Source organism: Phytophthora ramorum (genome assembly GCF_020800215.1).
Source record: "Phytophthora ramorum isolate Pr-102 chromosome Unknown Phyram_PR-102_s0001, whole genome shotgun sequence".
In the NCBI taxonomy this organism is placed as follows: Eukaryota; Oomycota; class Peronosporomycetes; order Peronosporales; family Peronosporaceae; genus Phytophthora; species Phytophthora ramorum.
The window spans coordinates 6,097,510-6,115,949 of NW_027150647.1; the positions used below are offsets into that span (position 1 = coordinate 6,097,510).

At 54.4% G+C, this 18,440-nt stretch overlaps 1 protein-coding gene across 1 annotated transcript; it reads left to right on the forward strand.

The window, feature by feature from the left end:
• Positions 1-9: 9 nt before the first annotated feature.
• Positions 10-17,843, forward strand: KRP23_1571 (Dynein axonemal heavy chain 6; the record flags this gene model as incomplete). Its single annotated transcript, XM_067886231.1, has 15 exons — positions 10-189; positions 267-396; positions 456-890; positions 959-1,080; positions 1,142-1,332; positions 1,398-1,620; positions 1,690-3,387; positions 3,451-3,699; positions 3,760-3,987; positions 4,056-4,304; positions 4,369-5,337; positions 5,407-5,577; positions 5,640-5,849; positions 5,921-10,663; positions 10,728-17,843. 15 exons carry the CDS (start codon positions 10-12, stop codon positions 17,841-17,843), a joined length of 16,914 nt encoding a protein of 5,637 aa, XP_067752150.1.
• Positions 17,844-18,440: the final 597 nt, after the last annotated feature.

Genomic DNA, 18,440 nt, shown 5'->3' on the forward strand with positions numbered 1-18,440 from the left:
GCACTCAATATGCAGGACCACGTGCTCTTTGGCGCTCCGCCGAAGCTGCGACCTCGCACGGCAGGGGTCTCTCGCAGCTCGCTGCCTCCAAATGGGATTGACTACGGTACTTCATCAACTTCAATTCCATCCGCTCCAGAGCGATTGGCCTCCACTGTGAACGCTCTCACGGGATCGCCCTCGTTGCTGGTACGTTTTGCTAGGCTCCTCATGCAAGCAATAAGTTGCATCGTTTAATGTGCTTTTTGGTTGATTGGTTTTACAAGCTTCGGCAACGATTGCAAAGTCCCCGACCAGGGTCAGCCGCTCCACTGCAAACGCCACGAGCAGCAGCGTCTAGAGACGACAAGGGCGTATTCATGAAGCCTCCTATGCGTCCAAAATCTGCAACAGCAGGTAGGTGCAGTGTTGGTGGAATGTTGGAGAAATTTGAGTTTTTGACACTGGTGGTACAGCTAGTCGAGTGAGTCGACATCGGATGCAGCTCGTACAAGAAGCCGCGGTTGCAGTAGGCAGCAATCAGAGCGAGGAGCTAGAGCAAAGATCAGAATCTGAGGTGGAGAAGGAGGATGCACTGAGACCAGGGATGGCGTCAATGGCTGGAAGACAATTCGGAGTGTTTGGCAAGCGTCCGTTTTCAGCGTCGCCTGCACCTTCTTCTCGGCCATTGACCCCGTCGAATCAAATGATGGAGGCGTCGAGTAGGTTTACTTCAGGAAAAAGTGCGAGTGGAGCCAAGAGACCTCATTCGGCTGCTGCGAGCACGCGCTACCAGCCGTTCCGTGCTCGAGAAAAGAGCACATCGTCGCTTACGAGCTTGTCGGTCGTATCTCACACGGCCAAGGCGCCACGAAGTATGTCCACATCAAGCTCTCGAGGGTATTCTAGAGGTAAGTTACCGTGGTTGATTGCTGCAAGTTAAGATTTGGACTGAAAGTGTTTCTTTCTCTCTATCAAGGTGACCGGTTACTCGCATCAACCCGAGAAAGTTCCGACAACACCTTTGTTTATGCTGTACCTCGCCATCACTTTGAGTCTGGGCTGCCATACGACCCCTACGATATTATCCCCGTCACCCACGTACGTTTATGCAAGCTTTTGTGTCTAATTTGTTCTGACAAAGCTTGAATTTTGCCATTAGGAGGCGCTGTTTGGCGGAGGTAGTTTCAATCAGCTGCAGGATGCGCATTCGGACTACTACACAATTAGTCGCTCCGGCTACACTTTCCACCTCAAGAGCGATAATTTCCAATCCACGTTCCTCTCTTTGGGCGACTGGGAGGCCCAGAAGGCGCAGTTCACCCAGCTTCGTAGTTTGTCAACCTTTTCAGCGTAAGACCCCGCGATATTCTCGCAGCTGTCAAGTGCTAACTACACGATGTATGTGCAATTCACAGATTCCGATATCGCAAAGTGTTTCAGGGCTGGAGGCAATTGGTTCGATCAAACAAGCGTGAGGCAGCACGTGAAACCCTGATTTCAGATTGTTACTTCTCGTACCCCGTACTGCTCAAGGGAATGCTGGAAGTCCGCACAGAACTGGCAAACATCTCCAAACAACAGTTGATGTGGAATTTTGATGGCGAGACGATATCCTTGGAGAATTTCGCCGCTGCACATGTAGGTGGTGTGCTTTCAGGTTAAAAATGGTTGAATTCGTACTGATTATTGGCGGTGTGTGTGTTACAGACGAAGTTTGTGAAGGCACGGACCAAAGAATTTCGACAAGTTACCGCTCGTATCCAGAAAGTTTTGTCTGAGGTGTGTCAGGTATATCTAGACGACATGGCCCCACTGCATGCTGGCTTCCCAGGTCACGAGTTCGCCCTTTCCGTTCGCAAAAGCAGCAACTTCCACATTTTGGGAAGTTACGTCCAATGTGAGCAAGGTCTGGCCTCGGCACATCAGCAGCTGATGCAACACAAGCACTTTCGGTCGGCCAGAGTGACAACTTCGGATGCCGCTGAGGCTAGAGCAGCTTTGCTCATGTCTAGCATTGCGGAGCACGGCACGCGAGCGGAGAAAGTGAACGCCTTCTCTGTAAATCAAGCAGATGAACTGGAGGATATTCGCTGGACGATGGCGTCGATCAAGCGTCGAAAATGCCGACAACTCACGAAGTTTGTCATGCTAATAGACTTTCTACTGCTCGACACGTTCGCGCGTGTGGTGAAGCAAAGTCTCGAGCTTCTCAGCAGTTTCTTGCTGCGAGGAGCAAATGCAGGCACTGTACGGAGCCTGACGGACCGTGATGATCTAACCCGAGCAATGCACCACACCGTTAGCACTGCCCGGAAGCATTCGCTCCAACCCGCAGGCGAGGGCAATCTTGATGTCTCAAGCCAAGCTAGACAATCCCAACGCACACCGTTGACGAAACAGCAGATCAAATCGTTCCTGCATGCGGCCTGGGAGGGCAAATTCCGTACGCTGCCATCAACCACGGGAGATCCAGCGGAACAGGAGAATTCTGCAGCAGTCGCAGGACTGTCAGTCATGGCTATGGAAAACAGGCTAGAAGCGCTACTGCTCTTCGTCCTGAGCAAACATGCCGGCGCCACTGCAGAGGCTTTTACTGTGGACGACCTGTTTTCCGTCGCTGAGAGCACTTTACCGCAGCTACTCGTATTACCTCATTTCACCACAGCGAATATGTCGATCTACACGGTTTCCGGTACGGAAAACCTTGTTTCAACCGCTACGGCCAACATGAAGGGTGAAAATGAAGGTCTGTTGCCTTCTCTTGAGCAAGAAGTGCTGGCTATTTCGTGTCTTAGCCGTCGACCGCTTTTCACATTAGACGTGGGTACGAGCATTAAGGCAGAGAAGCGAGGTCGACGCAGTTACCAAGTCTGCTTCAAACCAGAGCTCGACGCGCTAGTGCGTACGCTACAGTCAATCATCATTGGATTCATGGAAGCTTTCCGCGATGTGCCGCCTTTGCTGTCCAGCCCGGAGCTGCGTTCCGTCCTCAACTTTGCAGACGACATTCGTGCTCTGAACTTGCATCCCTCGTTCAGAGGGAAGGGGCTGCGTGCAGCAACCAATACAACTCGGAGGCGGGTGAGCATTGCATCTGAAATGGACGGCACCGAAGACAATACTGAGGGTGGTGAAGATTGCGAGGAACACTTTCGATGTCCGGCTGACCGCCTTGTGGAGCGCATGGAAGAAGACAGGAATTACCTCTCAGTCCGTGATGAAATTCAGGACCTCACACGCAGTGCGCTGAACGGGGCCCAAGATCTTGCGTCTTGTTATGCCAAGGTGCTCGAGCTTCGTCAACAAAATGAGAGCGTGAACTTTGACGTCAAAGCGCGTCAGTTCCGTCGGAACGAGTACACGCTTGATCAGATGAAAGAGGACGCCACCAACTTCACGGATCAGGTACGTTCAATAACGTCTTGTCTGGCACCTAACGCGACTCACATCCTGCTTTGATTTGTGCAGCTGGCAGCGCTGGAAACCCTGAAGTTGTGTGCGGATGTCGAATTTCTCCACTTTGATATGCGTCAGCTTCAGGCGGACCTTGTACCATCGCCAGCGCGGTGTTTGGATGTCATGCGAGAGCTACTCCCAAAGCTCGCGCGTGAGAGGTGCGACCAGTTTCTCCACTACATCAGCCTCTCCAGCGCCAAGATCGAGAAGCCTGTGGTGCAGGACCTCGACGCCTTCACCACGTACCTCTTAAATCTTCGGGTTCGTGTTCAGTTGTTTTGCTCGGTTAACCTCACTGTTCTCACGTCTGACTTCATGTAGGACGTGTACGATGAAATTCTGGACAAGGGGCTAGACTTGACCTTCCTGCGCGAGTTTTTTCATGTGCTGGACACGCTCAAGTTTAATGCTCCAGTCGAGACAGCGAAGGTTTTTGAGTTGTGTGATCCCGAGTTCCAGGCGCTGAAATCGCACGTTCAAGAAGCGTATACGAGCCGCGACACCGATCTGCAACATTACGGGCCCTTGTTGGCGGAGAGTCTGAACAAGGTACGCAAAAAGAGAGCTGCTGGCACCACTATGGAACGGGCATTGACTGGTGTGTTGCTGCGTACCAGCTTGAGCGAAGAACGAGTTGGCTGCAGTCTACAACAAGTGGCCAAGAAGTAGCAGCTCAAAGCAGCACTTGTCAGGACGCCCGTGATAGCGCCGCCAAGTTGTATCACGAAGCCACAGAAATGCAGCAGGAAGCGAGTAGACTGACCCGTATCCAGCGGGTTTTCGAGGAAGCGTCTAACGACCTTCGCCCTCCGAGTACAACATTCGAGGGCTTGAACGCGTTGGCTGTCGAGTTGAAATTGAAGAGCGTACGTTCTTGCTACGAATTGGTCACCTCTTCATCGCTGATGATTTCGTTTTTGAACGATTCAGGAACTGTGGGAAGCGGTGTGCGAGGCGGATGAACACTTGGAAGCGTGTAGCACGGATACTATTCGGTCAGTCGATCTGGACACGATGGGAGTCGTTGCAAGTCGCGTTGATCGAGTTGTCGAAAACATCCGACAATGCTCCGCGCAGGTAGTTGGGGCCTTTGAACTTGACCGTCTGGAGAAGTTACAAGCCACGCTGCACGGGCTAGCACCCGTCATTCGAGACCTACGAAATCCACACTTGGCGGAGCGTCACTGGAGCAAGCTAGAGCACAAGATGCAGTGCTCGCTCGTGTCTATCGTTGTTGAGACTGCTGCAAACTCCGAAGTCCCTGCAACGCTCGACTCTACGGATAGCACTGAGACTCTTGTCAGCAACCGACTTGATTTGCAAGTGCAGCAGCTGCTTGATGCTAACGCTGTTGCGTACGGCACAACCATTCGGCACGTATCCGAAGAAGCTTCAGCTGAGGCGGCAATGGCCGGCAGCTTTCTGAGCGTTGTGCGTACGTGGGAGGCGCAAGAAATTCCGGTGGAGTCCAAGAAAGATCGAGACGGCCGCGACGTGTTCTGCATCGGCGACTGCATTGAGCTCACGTCACTCATCGAGGAAAGCCAAGTGCTGCTTCGTGTCATGGACTTGTCGACGTATTCCCTCGTGGTTCAAGAACGACTGCCGAAAATGCTGCATGATCTGGAGCACACGAAGGAGTCCTTGGAGTTGCTCCAAATGTGTCAGCGGAAATGGGACTACACGCAGCGCTTGGTGTCCATCGACTTTGCACGGACGTTCCCTGAGCAAGCGAAGCAGCTGCAAAAGTATGACGGCGCGTGGCGCTCGTTGACGCTCGGTTTGTATAACCGCTCGTTGTGCCTCCCGTTTGGTGTGAGTCCCGAACATCGTCAAGCGCTGAAAGGAATTTTGGAGGGCTTTGAAGCTGCAGCGAAAACGTTAGCGGACCATCTCCTGGTAAGTTGTTTGGGTACGGTTACCAGTGTACGGCTAACGTTGCCGTCCTCTCCGACTCTTTTGGCACAGATCAAGCGTCAAGTCTTTCCAGCGTTCTTCAAACTCTCAGATTTGGAGCTCGCAACTTTGTTGTCAAAGTGCCGCGACGTGGGCTACATCCCGTCATTTCTCTTCCAGTGCTTTGATAATGTTGGGCAGATTGTCTTTGGCACTCGGGATGCCTTCCAGGACATCCTCCAAGTAAGTCCTGTGCGTTTCTACCTGTTGCTGGACCAGGTATTCACCATCTTCGTCTTCTCTAGGTAACATCCCGGGTTTATGGCGACTCGGAAGCGATTCCGATGGGGAAAAATCTGAAGGCTCGAGGCCCCGTAGAGCAGTGGCTTGCAGCGGTGGAGAAGCGTCTTGCCGAGCAACTTCGCCGATCTACCAAACAAGCGATCGACATCTTGTCCCGTCATGACAATTCTGGTTCGAGTCTGAAACTCGACACCAGTCACTTTCCGATTCAGGTCCGTGTCCAGTTGTACTTCTTTGCAGCTAATCACCTGCTAACGTTGGCTTGCTCGACGGTGTTTTGAAGACCATCTTGCTCGCAGATCGTGTCGTTCGCTGCCTGATAATCGAGAATGGACTGCAAAGTATCACCCCCAACAAGTTTGACCGGATTGTGAGCCAACTAGCAGTCTACAGCACTGACGTGAAGAGTCAAATCCAACCTCAAGACGCGACCGGCTCACCAACGGAGGTACCAGTCCTCACCCCACGTGAGATAGCACTGCGGACGTGTCTGTGCCTTCAGGAAATCCAATTTCGCGATGCATTCGCCAGCCACGTAGCCTCACAGCAGACAGGCTCAGCGTCCTCTCTAGCGGCTGGAGGATTGGCAATTGACTGGGAGTTCCAGCTCAAGTACCGAATGGATGATGCCACAACCGTCGGCCACGAATGCCACGTCCAGATCAACACGCTGAGCATCCCGTACGGGTTTAACTACCTGACTCCAAACGAGGACACCGTGGTGACGCCTGGAAGTCTGCGGTCTCTCTTCTCGCTGTATGCATGCGTCCGACACGCTCAAGGCTGCTTCCTCACAGGCCCGTCCGAAAGCGGTAAACGCACATTGAGTATGCAGGTTAGCTCCATGTTGGGCAGACGATCGTTCTCGGCAGCAGTAACATCATATGCACACGCAACTCGACTGCTCATCGGAGCGCTACATGCCGGAGGAACTTTCTGCGCGAATTTGCAGCTTGCAGCTAGTGTGGCGGCCAGCGCTCGACTCATCAAGACGTTGGCGACGACGCTAGCGTCGATCGAACACGCAGTGCTGACAAAGAACCCGATCGTAGGACTGCATCGATCTCCGATCACGTTTGTTCCAGGTACTGCCATGCTGGTGATACTGCCTTCGACTAAGCCATTGACGATGGCAGACGCGGAGGACATCAAAATCTGGACGGCGCCGCTGTGTCGCTTTGCTGTCGTTCAATGGGATTGGACGTACATTGTCGAGGCTCTATTGTCCAGTAAAGGGTTTGCTGCACCACGTGAGCTTGCCAAGCAGCTTCTAGCTCTGTGGCAGCTTGTCCGTTCAAGTGTTGAACTTGCTCAGGGAAAGCTACCAGCGTCTCACGAAACTCCATTCAGCTTGTCATCCTTCAAAAGTATCGTTCTTAATGCTGCCGCCCAGTTGGAAGCACACGCATCAACCCAGAGTGTTCAGGATTTCCAACAAATGTTGATTCAAAACAGCGTGCGGCAATATTTCCAAGCCCGCGTCAGCGCTGAGCAGCTCAAAGTACTGGAAACGGCACTTGAAAACGTTTTCTCGCGAGCTCACATCGCCTCCGACGTCTTCGATCAATGGAAGAGTTTTCAGGCTCTCGAGCAGCAGAAACGAACAGCAACATCTCCAGAATTGCAGGAGAGCATAGCGCTAGCACTGCGTGAGCTGCACTTTGTACCTCGCAAGAAGCTTCTCGATGCGGTGGCATCCCTTGCTGACGCGCTAACCTTCGGTGCAAGTGCAGTCCTGGTTGGGGCCCCAGGAGTGGGAAAGACAGCAGCGTATCAGGTACTGGCCAAAGCGCTTGAACTGTGTCTGCAACGGGGAGAACAAGGTGGGGCATCAACCACCCAAGAGGTCAAGCAAGGCCCCGTTCGAGCCAGCCCTGCGGTATTATCCAAGCGATCCAATTCGTTTTTGACCAGCAAGGCGGAAAAGAAGCTGCAAGCGAGTGTTGCAGTCAGCATTGTGCTGCCCATGGCACTAACAGTCTCTCAACTGTACGGAGGCGTGTCACTAGACGGCCAAGGTCGCATCCCAAGTATTCTAGGTCAGCTCATTCGCGAAGCTCAAGAGATCTACACCCCAACTGCGAGATGTGGTACCAATGACAATCCTAGTGAAGCCCAGCCGATGAAGTCTCTACTCGACTTTCCCAATCAAATTTGGGTGGTCTTCGACGATGCGCTGGACTTGCGTTGGCTTGAAGCGCTGCTAGCAGTACTCTCGAATTCATCACCATTACTGGCGTTTGAGGACGGTGAGTACATGACGTTGCCGCCAAACCTTCGGATTGTGTTCGAAGTCTCAAACCTTCGAGACGCGACTCCGACGTTTCTCCACTCGAACGCGATTCTTCCACTGAGTACCGACGATCCACAACAAATGTTAGCGACATCCAAGTCCCGACGCATGCGCAACGTGGACCCCTTCTCGCGAATGAACGTCGCGACGGCGTATCTGCACCGCTACCTCGAACTCCAGCGTGAAGTAGCTGCGTTGCACAAGTCTGAAGCCGCCAATTCGTCAACTTGGTCTCCCGTTGACACCTTCAATGTGGTCGAGCGTTGGCTGCTCAAGACCTCGCTTCTGTCGGAGCTTACTGCAGTTTTTGACGGAAGTGACGGAGCTGTCTACCTCTCGCAGCTTCAGCGCGTGACGAACCTGACTTCCATGCTGCAATCGCTGCTTAGCACCGCGAGTTCGCTACCGGAACCTACTCGCATCACTTCTTCGGACAAGGCTGGCGCTGACCCGACGAAGTTTGCTCAGGATATTCCTCACGGTCAGATCCGAGTGGAAATGGCACTGGTGTACAGCTTACTCTGGGGGTTCGCAGCGTCTACGGGGGGTCAGAGAGCCATTCAACGGCAGCTTAGCGATATGGTTCGACGCGAGTTTGACCACCTCACTCCTGCTTGGGTAACTTGCGGCTCGGACGTGAACTTGATGGAGACGCTGTTAGATCTCCAAGAGCTGCGCTTTGTTCCCGTCGTGAGTGCGTCAGGACAACCAACAATTCCTCCCCAAGTGGCGACTAGCAGTGGTCACAGCAGCATCAGCACTTTGTTCGTTCCTACCGTGTCAAGTCTCGTGGTTCACGCCGCAATCAAAGAAGCGCTTCGCTCGGGGAGAGGCGTATTGCTTCTCGGTGGTGATAGCACACGACGGACGACTCTCGCACGATATTTCCTCGGCCAGCTTGATATTCTCCGCGCTGTTGAATCGGCAGGTGGCGTCTCCAACATGCTGCGAGCTCAAAACGGGGACGACGATGGCGACAAAGCTCGAAAGCCTGACGTAAAGTCGAATGAGGCTGCAACACTCGCGTCTGTGAAGCGCATCCGCCTGCGTCAAATCACACTGGTAACGCGGATGGCTCTGCGACTTCAGAAGGACTCGAACAGGGCGGAAGTTAGTCTCCAACCGTCTAGAGATGCTTCCGTCGCCAGTATCGCCACTGCCAGCGACAATGAATCCATGGCATCCGTTGTCGAGGCTGAGGAGGGGGCCCCTTTGGCCATAACTCCATCCACAGACACCTCCAAGACAGCCATGGTACGTCAATTTGACCGTGGCGACGTCATCCCCTTCTTCTTTGCGATGCCACAGACTGGGGCCGGAGATGTGGCCACAGAGCTCGCAAACTGCTTGGAACGGATGCTCCAACGTGAACGTACTGGTGTTTTCGAGCCACCTCCTGGCAAGACGGCTCTGCTCATCTTGGACGACTTGCACCTTGCAGTTCCACAAGAAGATGCTGCAAACCCAAGCTCGCAACTTCCGCTGTCCCCGTCCGTCTACGCGTATCTCCGCTACGTGCACGAACGCGGGGTAGTCTATCGCGGTACGAGTTGCTTGCCTACCTCGGTTGAGAACCTGATGCTTTTCACTACGATGCGCAGTGAGCATTTCCCAACTACTTCGCGTGAAGCAGCTTGTTCCGTCCGAGAAGAACCCCAACGTAAGCTTACGTCCAAGTTCTTCCCCGTTTTGACCCCGTCTTGTGGGCTTGAAGAGCTGCAGCACGTTTTCGGACAAGCGTTGGCGACGCACTGGGGTGTGAGCAACTCCAAATCTGCTACAGCAGTGACGCTCGCAACAGCGGTTCGACTCGTTTTGCCTGTGGTGTTCGCAGCCTCCACTGTGCTTTGGGATCGCCTTCGCGCGACGTACAAGTTCTGCCTTCACGACTTGGCGCGTGTGTACGAGGGTCTCGCCGGAGTTGGGACCTCGCTGCTTCCAGACGTGGAAACATTTCTACGCCTGTGGACGCACGAGTGCAATCGCACATTGCGAGAGCCTTCGCTTGGTCTCTGTTCCCTTCGCCAGGATCATGAAGTCGCTACCGAGATAGCAAATATGCGCAGTCTGATGTCGCAGGTTGCACAGCGTCGTGCTAGCGCTCGAGCGAGTCGCTTATCACTGAACCCGGAAGCAGGTGTGAGCTTCATTGTGGCCTCGAAACGCCAGTCGATGCAAGCTGGCCAACCTGCCAAGGACGAGAACGCCAGTCCAGCAAGTCTCTTAGCGCTGTTCATCGCTCGAAGCTCTGCGCCGACGGGGAAATCCAGTAGAAACTACAGTCGCCTCAGCCAGCAGTATAGCTCTTTCCAGGAGCAGCAGCATCACGCATCAATGGCAGGAGGACTCTGGGCGCATGTACCGGCCAGCATTTACTACAGTGGAGGTTCCATCTCGACGAACACGCAAGGTGAAGGTGACGGCATTGCTGGGTCTGATGCTTTAGGGTTATTCAAACGCGTAGCCCGACGAAGCAGTGCGAGCTTCATGCGTCAAATGAGCCTCCAAGCCAGTGTAGCTGACGGCGACGCACATCATCGCACGCTTGGAAGGAATGGCCGATGGATTTACGCTGAGATCAGCTTCGAAGACGATAGTGAGGCGGTGTCTACTGCAGCGGTGCAGGAGTATTTCAGAGACCTGCAAACCTTCAGCTCGACGGCCATGACCTCAAGAAGGTCAAAAACTGCAGTAGCTTTGCCTCGGGACGTCTCTCCGGTTCCTTTTACGCTGGTGCGTAGTTGTTGATTCAGTATCATCCGTTGAAGTGTCTAACGATTGCGTTTGATGTCGACAGGCTCGAGTGACCGCACAGGTTGACCGCGTCTTCGCACGACCAGCAGCGCGCTTGATTTTGCTAGAGAACAGCAATGGAGCTGCGGATACGTTGCTCCGCTTCACCAACTTGTCGAGATTGCCTCAATTCCAGGGAGCCATGCAAACCACCGGTGCAATCCTCACCATGTCAGGCCTACAGGACGATTCCAACGTGGTCGCCCGTGTTCATACTTGCTTGGCCGTGCGGTGGAAGCGTCTTCTGCTGGAACTCTACGAACGCGTGGGAGTTGCTGGTCAAGAGGCTACACTGGTAGTCAAGCGTCTCGACTTACTTCCTCCTGCTATCATGAATCAACTGCAAGCTCTCATGACGACAGGAGAAGTTCCAGGCTTGTTCTCTCTGGAAGAGCAGGTTCACCTCGCAACACGCGTCTGTGATGAGCGCTTACTGGAGTTGAAAACGAAGCACGCAGCTCAAGCCGCCCAAATTCGCTCAGAAGCAGAGTCTACGAGAGACCAGGCGCTGGCCATCCTGCATCAAAAGCAGCGCGACGCACCAGCTACTCCATTGCTGGAAGCCTTCCAGCTTGTGGAAACGCGCTACCAACGCGAACTGCGCTCGAAACTCGCTCGCGTTGATCTTCGATGGCAGCAGGATAGTGACGACCTCCGACGTGAACGCGAAGTCGAGAGCGAGAGCGTAGCAGCTACGGTCATGGCGCTCACGAGACCTCTCGGCGTCACTAGCGGGAAGTGGGCAAGCGCAGTGGCTCGCATGTGCTCGAAACTGCGCGTTGTCCTGCTAATTGACAAGAAGCACGAAAGGCGCGTGCGCTCTTCGAGCTCAAATGTCTTCGCAACGTGCGATGTCGTGTCAGTGCCGCAGCTCGGTCGCGATTCTCTTCGTACGCTGGTGTTTGGTCATTTCCACGCTCAGGTCCAGCAGCTACTGGGCGGAAACAGCCCAGCAGAAACAGGTTTGGTCGACTTCTTACATCAAACGCTGCGGAGTCTCTGGACTCTGGCGTGCATGGCTACCGACATGCACCTCGCTGTGGTCGACGCGTTCTCAGCAGAAGCAACTGCCGATGAACAGAGCCGCCCTCCTCTTGTGAGAGCGTTTGCCATGGCCTCGATCTTCGCCAAACTCGTAGTGGACGGCTACAAGCGTGAAGAAGAAGCTCGAGCCAAAGCTTCGTGGTTTCTTGATCTTTCTAACCGCTTGGATCGAGACTTGGGCGCTTTGCGGTCGAGTGATGCCGTCCTCAGTGAGCAGCTCACGACGATCGCCCAACAGCTCACCACGCACGCAGCAAAGCTGGTCGAGCAAAAGGAAGACGCGGAACGAATACGCACTATCATGCAGCGCTTCCAGGTAGCGGCCGATGAGCAGATTCTAGTCACCAACGAAGCTCAAGAAGTGGCGCAGCGCGAATTACAGGAACCCATGGCATGTCTGGAGGAAGCCAACCGTGCGCTGCTGCTCGTGGACAGGCGACATATCGTGGAGATCAAGTCGTTTGTCAGCCCGCCGCCACTAGTTCACTTGGTGCTGGGCGCAGTGTGTGTGCTGTTCCAGCTTGAGCCGTCTTGGGAGAGCGCTCGACGCTTGCTGCTGGGAGATGCCAACGTAGTGCAGACTCTGCTTCAGTTCAACAAAGACGCAGTGTCCGCTGCAACGCTGGCAAAGCTGGAAGCCGAGTTTCTTCGCGACGAGCGGTTCTGTCGTGAAGAAGTCGAGCGACAGAGCGTAGCTGCTGCCTCCATGGTCGGCTGGGTGCGTGCAATTTATCAGTACGCGTCGGCGCGACACCAAGTGCAGCCCACGCTCGATAAGCTCGAGAAGGCCCAGAGTCGCCTGAACCTCATCATGCAGGAGTTCCAGGTAAGCAAGCAGCGCGTCGTCGAGGCGGACGAAGCCTGGCAAGTGACTCAAGCTGCCATCGATGCTGCAACAACTCGGAAAGAGGCCTTGACGGGTGAGATCGCTTCGCTCGGTGCTCGGTGTGATAGTGGGGGGCTTGCAATGCAGGCACTGCAGGAAGACCGACAGCGTCAACAGGGAGCAGCAAGTGCCAGCTCCATGCGACGAGGTTTCTCGCTCACGTCCTGGAACGCTCTCCTTTCAGCTGGAGCGTTGGCGTACGCGTGTGAGCTCAGTCTTTCTCCACGTCGAGACCAAGTTTTCCAAGCGTGGGAATCTGCCTACTGCAGCTACGGAGGGTTGGCACCTGGCTGTCCACCGACTTCAACGTGCTGTACATTTGTGCCTTCCATTGCTGTGGTCCTGAAGGATTCGGCGCTGTCTGGTGAACAGACGAGAGACGTACAGGTTAACCGTGAGCGCGAGACGCCGTTGACTGCCTTGTTCACTGGAGACTATCCTGAAGATGGCAATCCAGAAGCAGAGAACACCATGAAGTTAGTCACCGCGATGGCGGGTGTGTGCTTCTCGCGACGCAGCCTTTGGGACGCTTTTCTGCTGTCTCTACTAGCAGCAACACCGACCTTACCTGTGGTGATGATCACTCGCTACTCTCCAGAACTCGAAGAATTGCTGGTGACTTGTGCTCGTCGTGTATGGCACTGGAACCAGCTGCGCATGGTACACGCTCGATCTCCTGACTTTGACGACGAGTTCCGCTTGGCTGCACGCTTGGGTCACCAACTGCTGGTGCTCGACGTCGAGCCCCTGGATTCAGAGCCGCAATCCGATTCGGAGCACGGTATCTGCTTGCATTCAGCGCTTGCCTGGACAACTGCCCGCGTCAATGGCGCTGAGAACCTGTTAGTGCCTCGCAGAACTCGAGAAGTTGATGGAGATGACACTCCGAACGCTGGGTCCGCCACAGATTTCATTCCACTGCACTCGAACTTCCGTTTGATCCTGACGTCTCACGCATCGCGGACATCGTTTGGCGAAGCGTTGGATATGATCCCCACGCTGGATGCACAGCTACACTCGAGCGACGTGGGGGACGTGATGCTTGACAAGATGTGGAGCAGCTCAGCTCTGAAAACGTCTGAGAGTGCAGACTCCGTCGCAAACACAGGAGGGGCCAAGTTGAAAAGGGCGCTGCGTGAACATGGCCAACTTGCACAGCAGTTCGAGGCATCACACGCTCAACTGACAAAGCTACTGGAGGCTGCAGCAGTAACCAGCCAGTTCCCACTTACGCAGACTCAAGCTCTGCGAGATCGGATAGCTGCCATTCAAGAAGCACGACACGTTCTTCGAGATAAACGTCGCGAGATCCAGGAGCAGCTTGACCTCGTGAAGTGTCAGTGCTCACCGTTCGCACGCACCGGCACTGCGGTTTTCAACGCGTTCAACCTCACTGTCTGCAGTTTCGGAGCAAACGCATCGCCACTATTGACGCTGCAGGTCTTCCTCCCAATGTTGCTCGATGCTGTGGTTCCATCGTCCACTCCACTCACTCCCGCCCCTAGTGGATCTCCAACACCAACTGCGCCGCTTTTGAAGGACAGCAAGCGGCATTCATCGATCCATCGCACAAGTCTGTTCGCTCGTACTGCTACCAGCTTGGTGTTGAGTGCATCAACGCGTGGACAACTCAGCTCGGTTGGCGTACAGCCAGACGTGCTGACAAAATTATTGATTCATATTGCGCCTCTGGTGCCACCGGCGTCACCACACGGAGAATGGTACAGGTTCCTCTTGCAGGTGATTGTTGGCTTGGAAGAGATTCAGCCCACCACGCAGAAAGTGCTTCACAGACCAGTGCAGGAAGACGAAGATCCCCAAGCGCAGGCCATTGATGCGAGAGCGAGTGCTTCACGATCCGTCAAAACGATTCTGCTGCAAACCAAGCTTCGTACTGGAGGCACGCGCGATGCAAGCTTGTCATCGATAACCGCTGAAGCTTGCATGGCACTCGCAGTCGCCAATTCTAGACCCGATTTCCAACGGCGCGTTGTAAGCTTGATTTTCAACGGCTGCAAGGCCCCTATCGATGCTGGGAGCATTGACGACATGGTCCGGTTAGCTCTGCCTGAGATATCTTCGAGGAGTGACCGACTTCGTGTTGGTCTCGTTCTGTTTCCTGAGCTGGTACAGCACGTGTGCGATCGAGTGCTGGCTGGCTATGGCGTTCCTCTCAATTTCCACCATCGATGCTCAGGAGTAGCGAATGTCGGTAACGTTCTTGGTGACAGTGAAGGCACCGGGTTGCAGGAGGGATTCTGGTTGCGTACGATGAGGTCGCTACCTGAGGAGACTGCGGTGCTGGTTCTAACAAAGCACGATTTTCACAGCTTTGCCTTCGCACGACGGGTCTTTTTTCACGGAATTGAGGGGTCAACCGCGATACAAATCCGCGTACTTCAGCTGCTTGGCGAGAGACAATTCCAGGTTACTAACGAAGACGAAGCACCCGTGTCCGTACTGGCGAGGATCGACTCAGAGGTAAGCGTTCCGTTGGCTCAGCTGTACGTGCTTCCACGATGCGTGCATCCACCCGAAGAGAATCATCAGGAAGAAGCTCGACAGCTTTTGCTTATGGCAGATGACTTCAAGCATGTTGCGCAAATGGAGAACACCCAGCTAGAAGCGCTGGAAGCAGTACCGCTCGCAGTTGTCAGCATGAAGGGCGACGTTCCTGAGTATTGGGAAGCTCTGTTCCAGATTCTGAATCGTTCGTGTCAGCGAACTTCTTCCGCTGCTTTCCAGCGCCATGGCAGTGTGAATCTGATCTCAGGTGTGCTTGGCAACAACCTTGTACGGCGATCGAGTGTTGTGCCCAGCGAAACTTCAGCAAATGACTCAGCGTTCAACCCCCCAGTAACTTTAAGTACTGTTGCAACGACTTCTAGTCGAGTGACGACCCAACGCACAAGTGGAGCGCACCGATCGTCGCAGTCTATGGTGCGTCGACTTTCGGCTATTGAGCTAGTTGCACCTGCATACCCGCGACTGGTGGCTGCAGTGGAGGATTTGCGTGCACTTCCAGTTCACCTGCGTGGGAACGTCGTATGCCTACGGGATGAACACGAAGAAGAAGAAGGTGCGTCAAGTGGTGACCAGACACCGCCATCCATCTGCAAGTGCTTGCAGTCGACCATACTCCGGCTCACCTTGCATCCGTGCGTCCAAACGCTGTCTGCGCTTGCGAATCCGGGCGAGGACGATGCAAAAACACCACCAGCAGATCTCTGGCTGATCGTTTCGGGGCTTGTCCTCTTCCACGCGACGCTACTTTTTCGTTCGCAAGTGCTGAGGTCTACGTACGTTGGCTCGCTGCCTCCTGTTGGCACAGGAGCCGCCTTCCATTACAGCGATGACGTGTTCCTCACTGCGATTCATCAGTGCTTGGTCGCGTTCACGGAAAAGCAGCGTCATCATCACAGTACCCAGCAGCGGCGCCAACCTGATAGAGGCTCGACTCTCAGTGAGGTGTTCCAGCGGCGGATATATCAGCAAGTAGTGCTGAGCTCGTATGCTCGCTTAGCTGTGGGTCAGCAGGAGATAGCGTTTCTCAAAAGGCTATTCTCTGAATGTCTTCAGCTCGCCAATTGGGAAGATCCGTCGCTCGGGGAGCTTGGTGTCAGCTCACGATCGTCTAGTATTCGAGGACCTAGTCGGCAAATGTCGGCCCACGACCAGCTTCGAGGCGTGAGTGTAACTGAAGACACGCCTTCATCGACAAGAAGTTCCATCACGCCTTTGATGAGAGGTCCTGGTTCCTTGACTGGGGCAATTCCCTTGACGAGAGCCCCGAGCTCCTTAGCCGGGACCAGAGCACCCAGTTCCGTGAGCGCGACTACCTGCTTGCTGGAGTTTCTTGCTTTTCCGGGTGAAGTCTTGCGGCAGGAAGACTTGACAATGAGTCAATGGCTTGAGCTCATGTGGGGTTATTCTGCAAGTCTCGACCAGCAAACGAGCAGTAAACTCCATGCACTGCTGCTTGGCCACCAGCAAGCCGCTAGCAACCGTCGTGGATCACTCGAAGACACCTCCAGGGACCTCCTGGTCAGCTCCGGTGGCGTTGAATTGACGGCATGTCTTCAACCGCAATGGATGCGGGCTTTCGGGTGGGCGGGAGAGAACCATGCTGTGTCCTTAGGTACTGCTGCTGATCTAGCTGGTACTATTCCGGTCCGAGTCGCCATCGACGCTCTCCAAGCGATTCTCCATGAGGCTCTTCCTTCTCGCTTCGACTGCCAGAGCTGGAATAACATGGAGAGAACCGCGGAAGCTGAAAACAACGACGGAGTTGGAGGTGTTCCACTGGAAAACCTGGAAGCAGATCCTGCACTGACAACCATGGTGGCCGTCTACAATCTGCAGGTCGAAGCTTGCTCTCTTGCTCTCGAGGCGATGCTGGCAAACCTGATGGAGCTCGAGACACGGGTACACACCGTTCACGCAGTCGCCACCACGTTCTGTGAGCAGCTAGAGGAAGAGGAAGAGGTCGATCAAGACCATGAAGAAGACGACGATGAAGAGGACGAAGGAAACGCCTTGCACCTCGTAGATATCGAGGACATCCATGTGCGCCAGCAAGTTGTAGCGATACTGCGCAACGAAGTTCCGCTAGGTTTCTTGGGTCGGTCTTCCTCAGCAGCCACTCCGACTACCTCGTTGCACGATCTGTTCCAGCACTTCCAGGACTGGTACGAATCCCTCACTCAGTCTCATTCCAGCACTGAACCGCGTCACTACTGGCTGCCTGGTATGCTCGCCAGCAATCTCCCAGTCTCCCACCTCCTCGAAGCCGCCAAGACCCAATTCTGCTCCAAAATCTCAACTGAAGCTTCATCGTCAATCTTCACTCTGCGTCTCAACAACAACAACAACAACAACAACAACGGTGCAACCCAAAAAGACTCGAATTTTCTCCCAGAAAACACGTTCGCCATCATCGACGGCGTCGTGCTGCTCGGAGCGTCCTGGAGCGAAGAATCCCAAAGTCTGCACTGGAGCGGAGACCTGCATCAACGAGTACAGCTTATCTGTTCCTTATCCTGTACCACCACCCAACCTCTGCAGCGAGTGCCTCTGCTGGCTTCCCACGACGGGTCGTCGCTGCTCGAATGTCCATTATCTGTCGACTGCAAGACACTCAACCCGCTCTCGACGCCGTTTTTGGTCCCCATAGGCTCGCACCTCCGCTAGAATATGAGTCAAAACAAGAAACCAATTGTTTTTATGTGTTGGTTTCCAAAACTGTGCCCGAGTGTATCGGCCTGATGTTTGTTTTTGGTTATCCTGTCCCGGGCTTAAATAGACATTGGCTTGGGCATGCGCAGCGGCTTCTGCTCGAAGGCGCTGGGGCTCTTGAGCAGGCTGCCGGGAGACTTGGCGGGCGACTTGGGCGCGGCGTTGTGGGCATGCGTCTGCATCTGCGGCTCCGGCGAGAGTGGCGCGGGCTTGGGCTTGGGGGCGTCCTGGGCGTCCATAATGGTGGGGTCTAGGTTGCGGTGTCGTTGATTGAAGCGATTATTTCAATAGGTGTGGCACACGTAGTGCGATGTGGCGTACATAAAGGCAACTTCAACGAACTTTAAAAAGCAGGACCCATCAATCTGGCCAACGCGAGAAACTAACTTACCACGCCACGCCCCCGAGATAGAAACTTGCATCATCGTCGAGATGTGAAGGAAAATAATCGGACGCGCCCGTGGAAGGCCGTTTTGTCCAAAGCAATGACAGACGAGAGCCTGAAGAAGATTGCATATCAAGGACTCATGTATGCACCGGGCTACTGCAGCC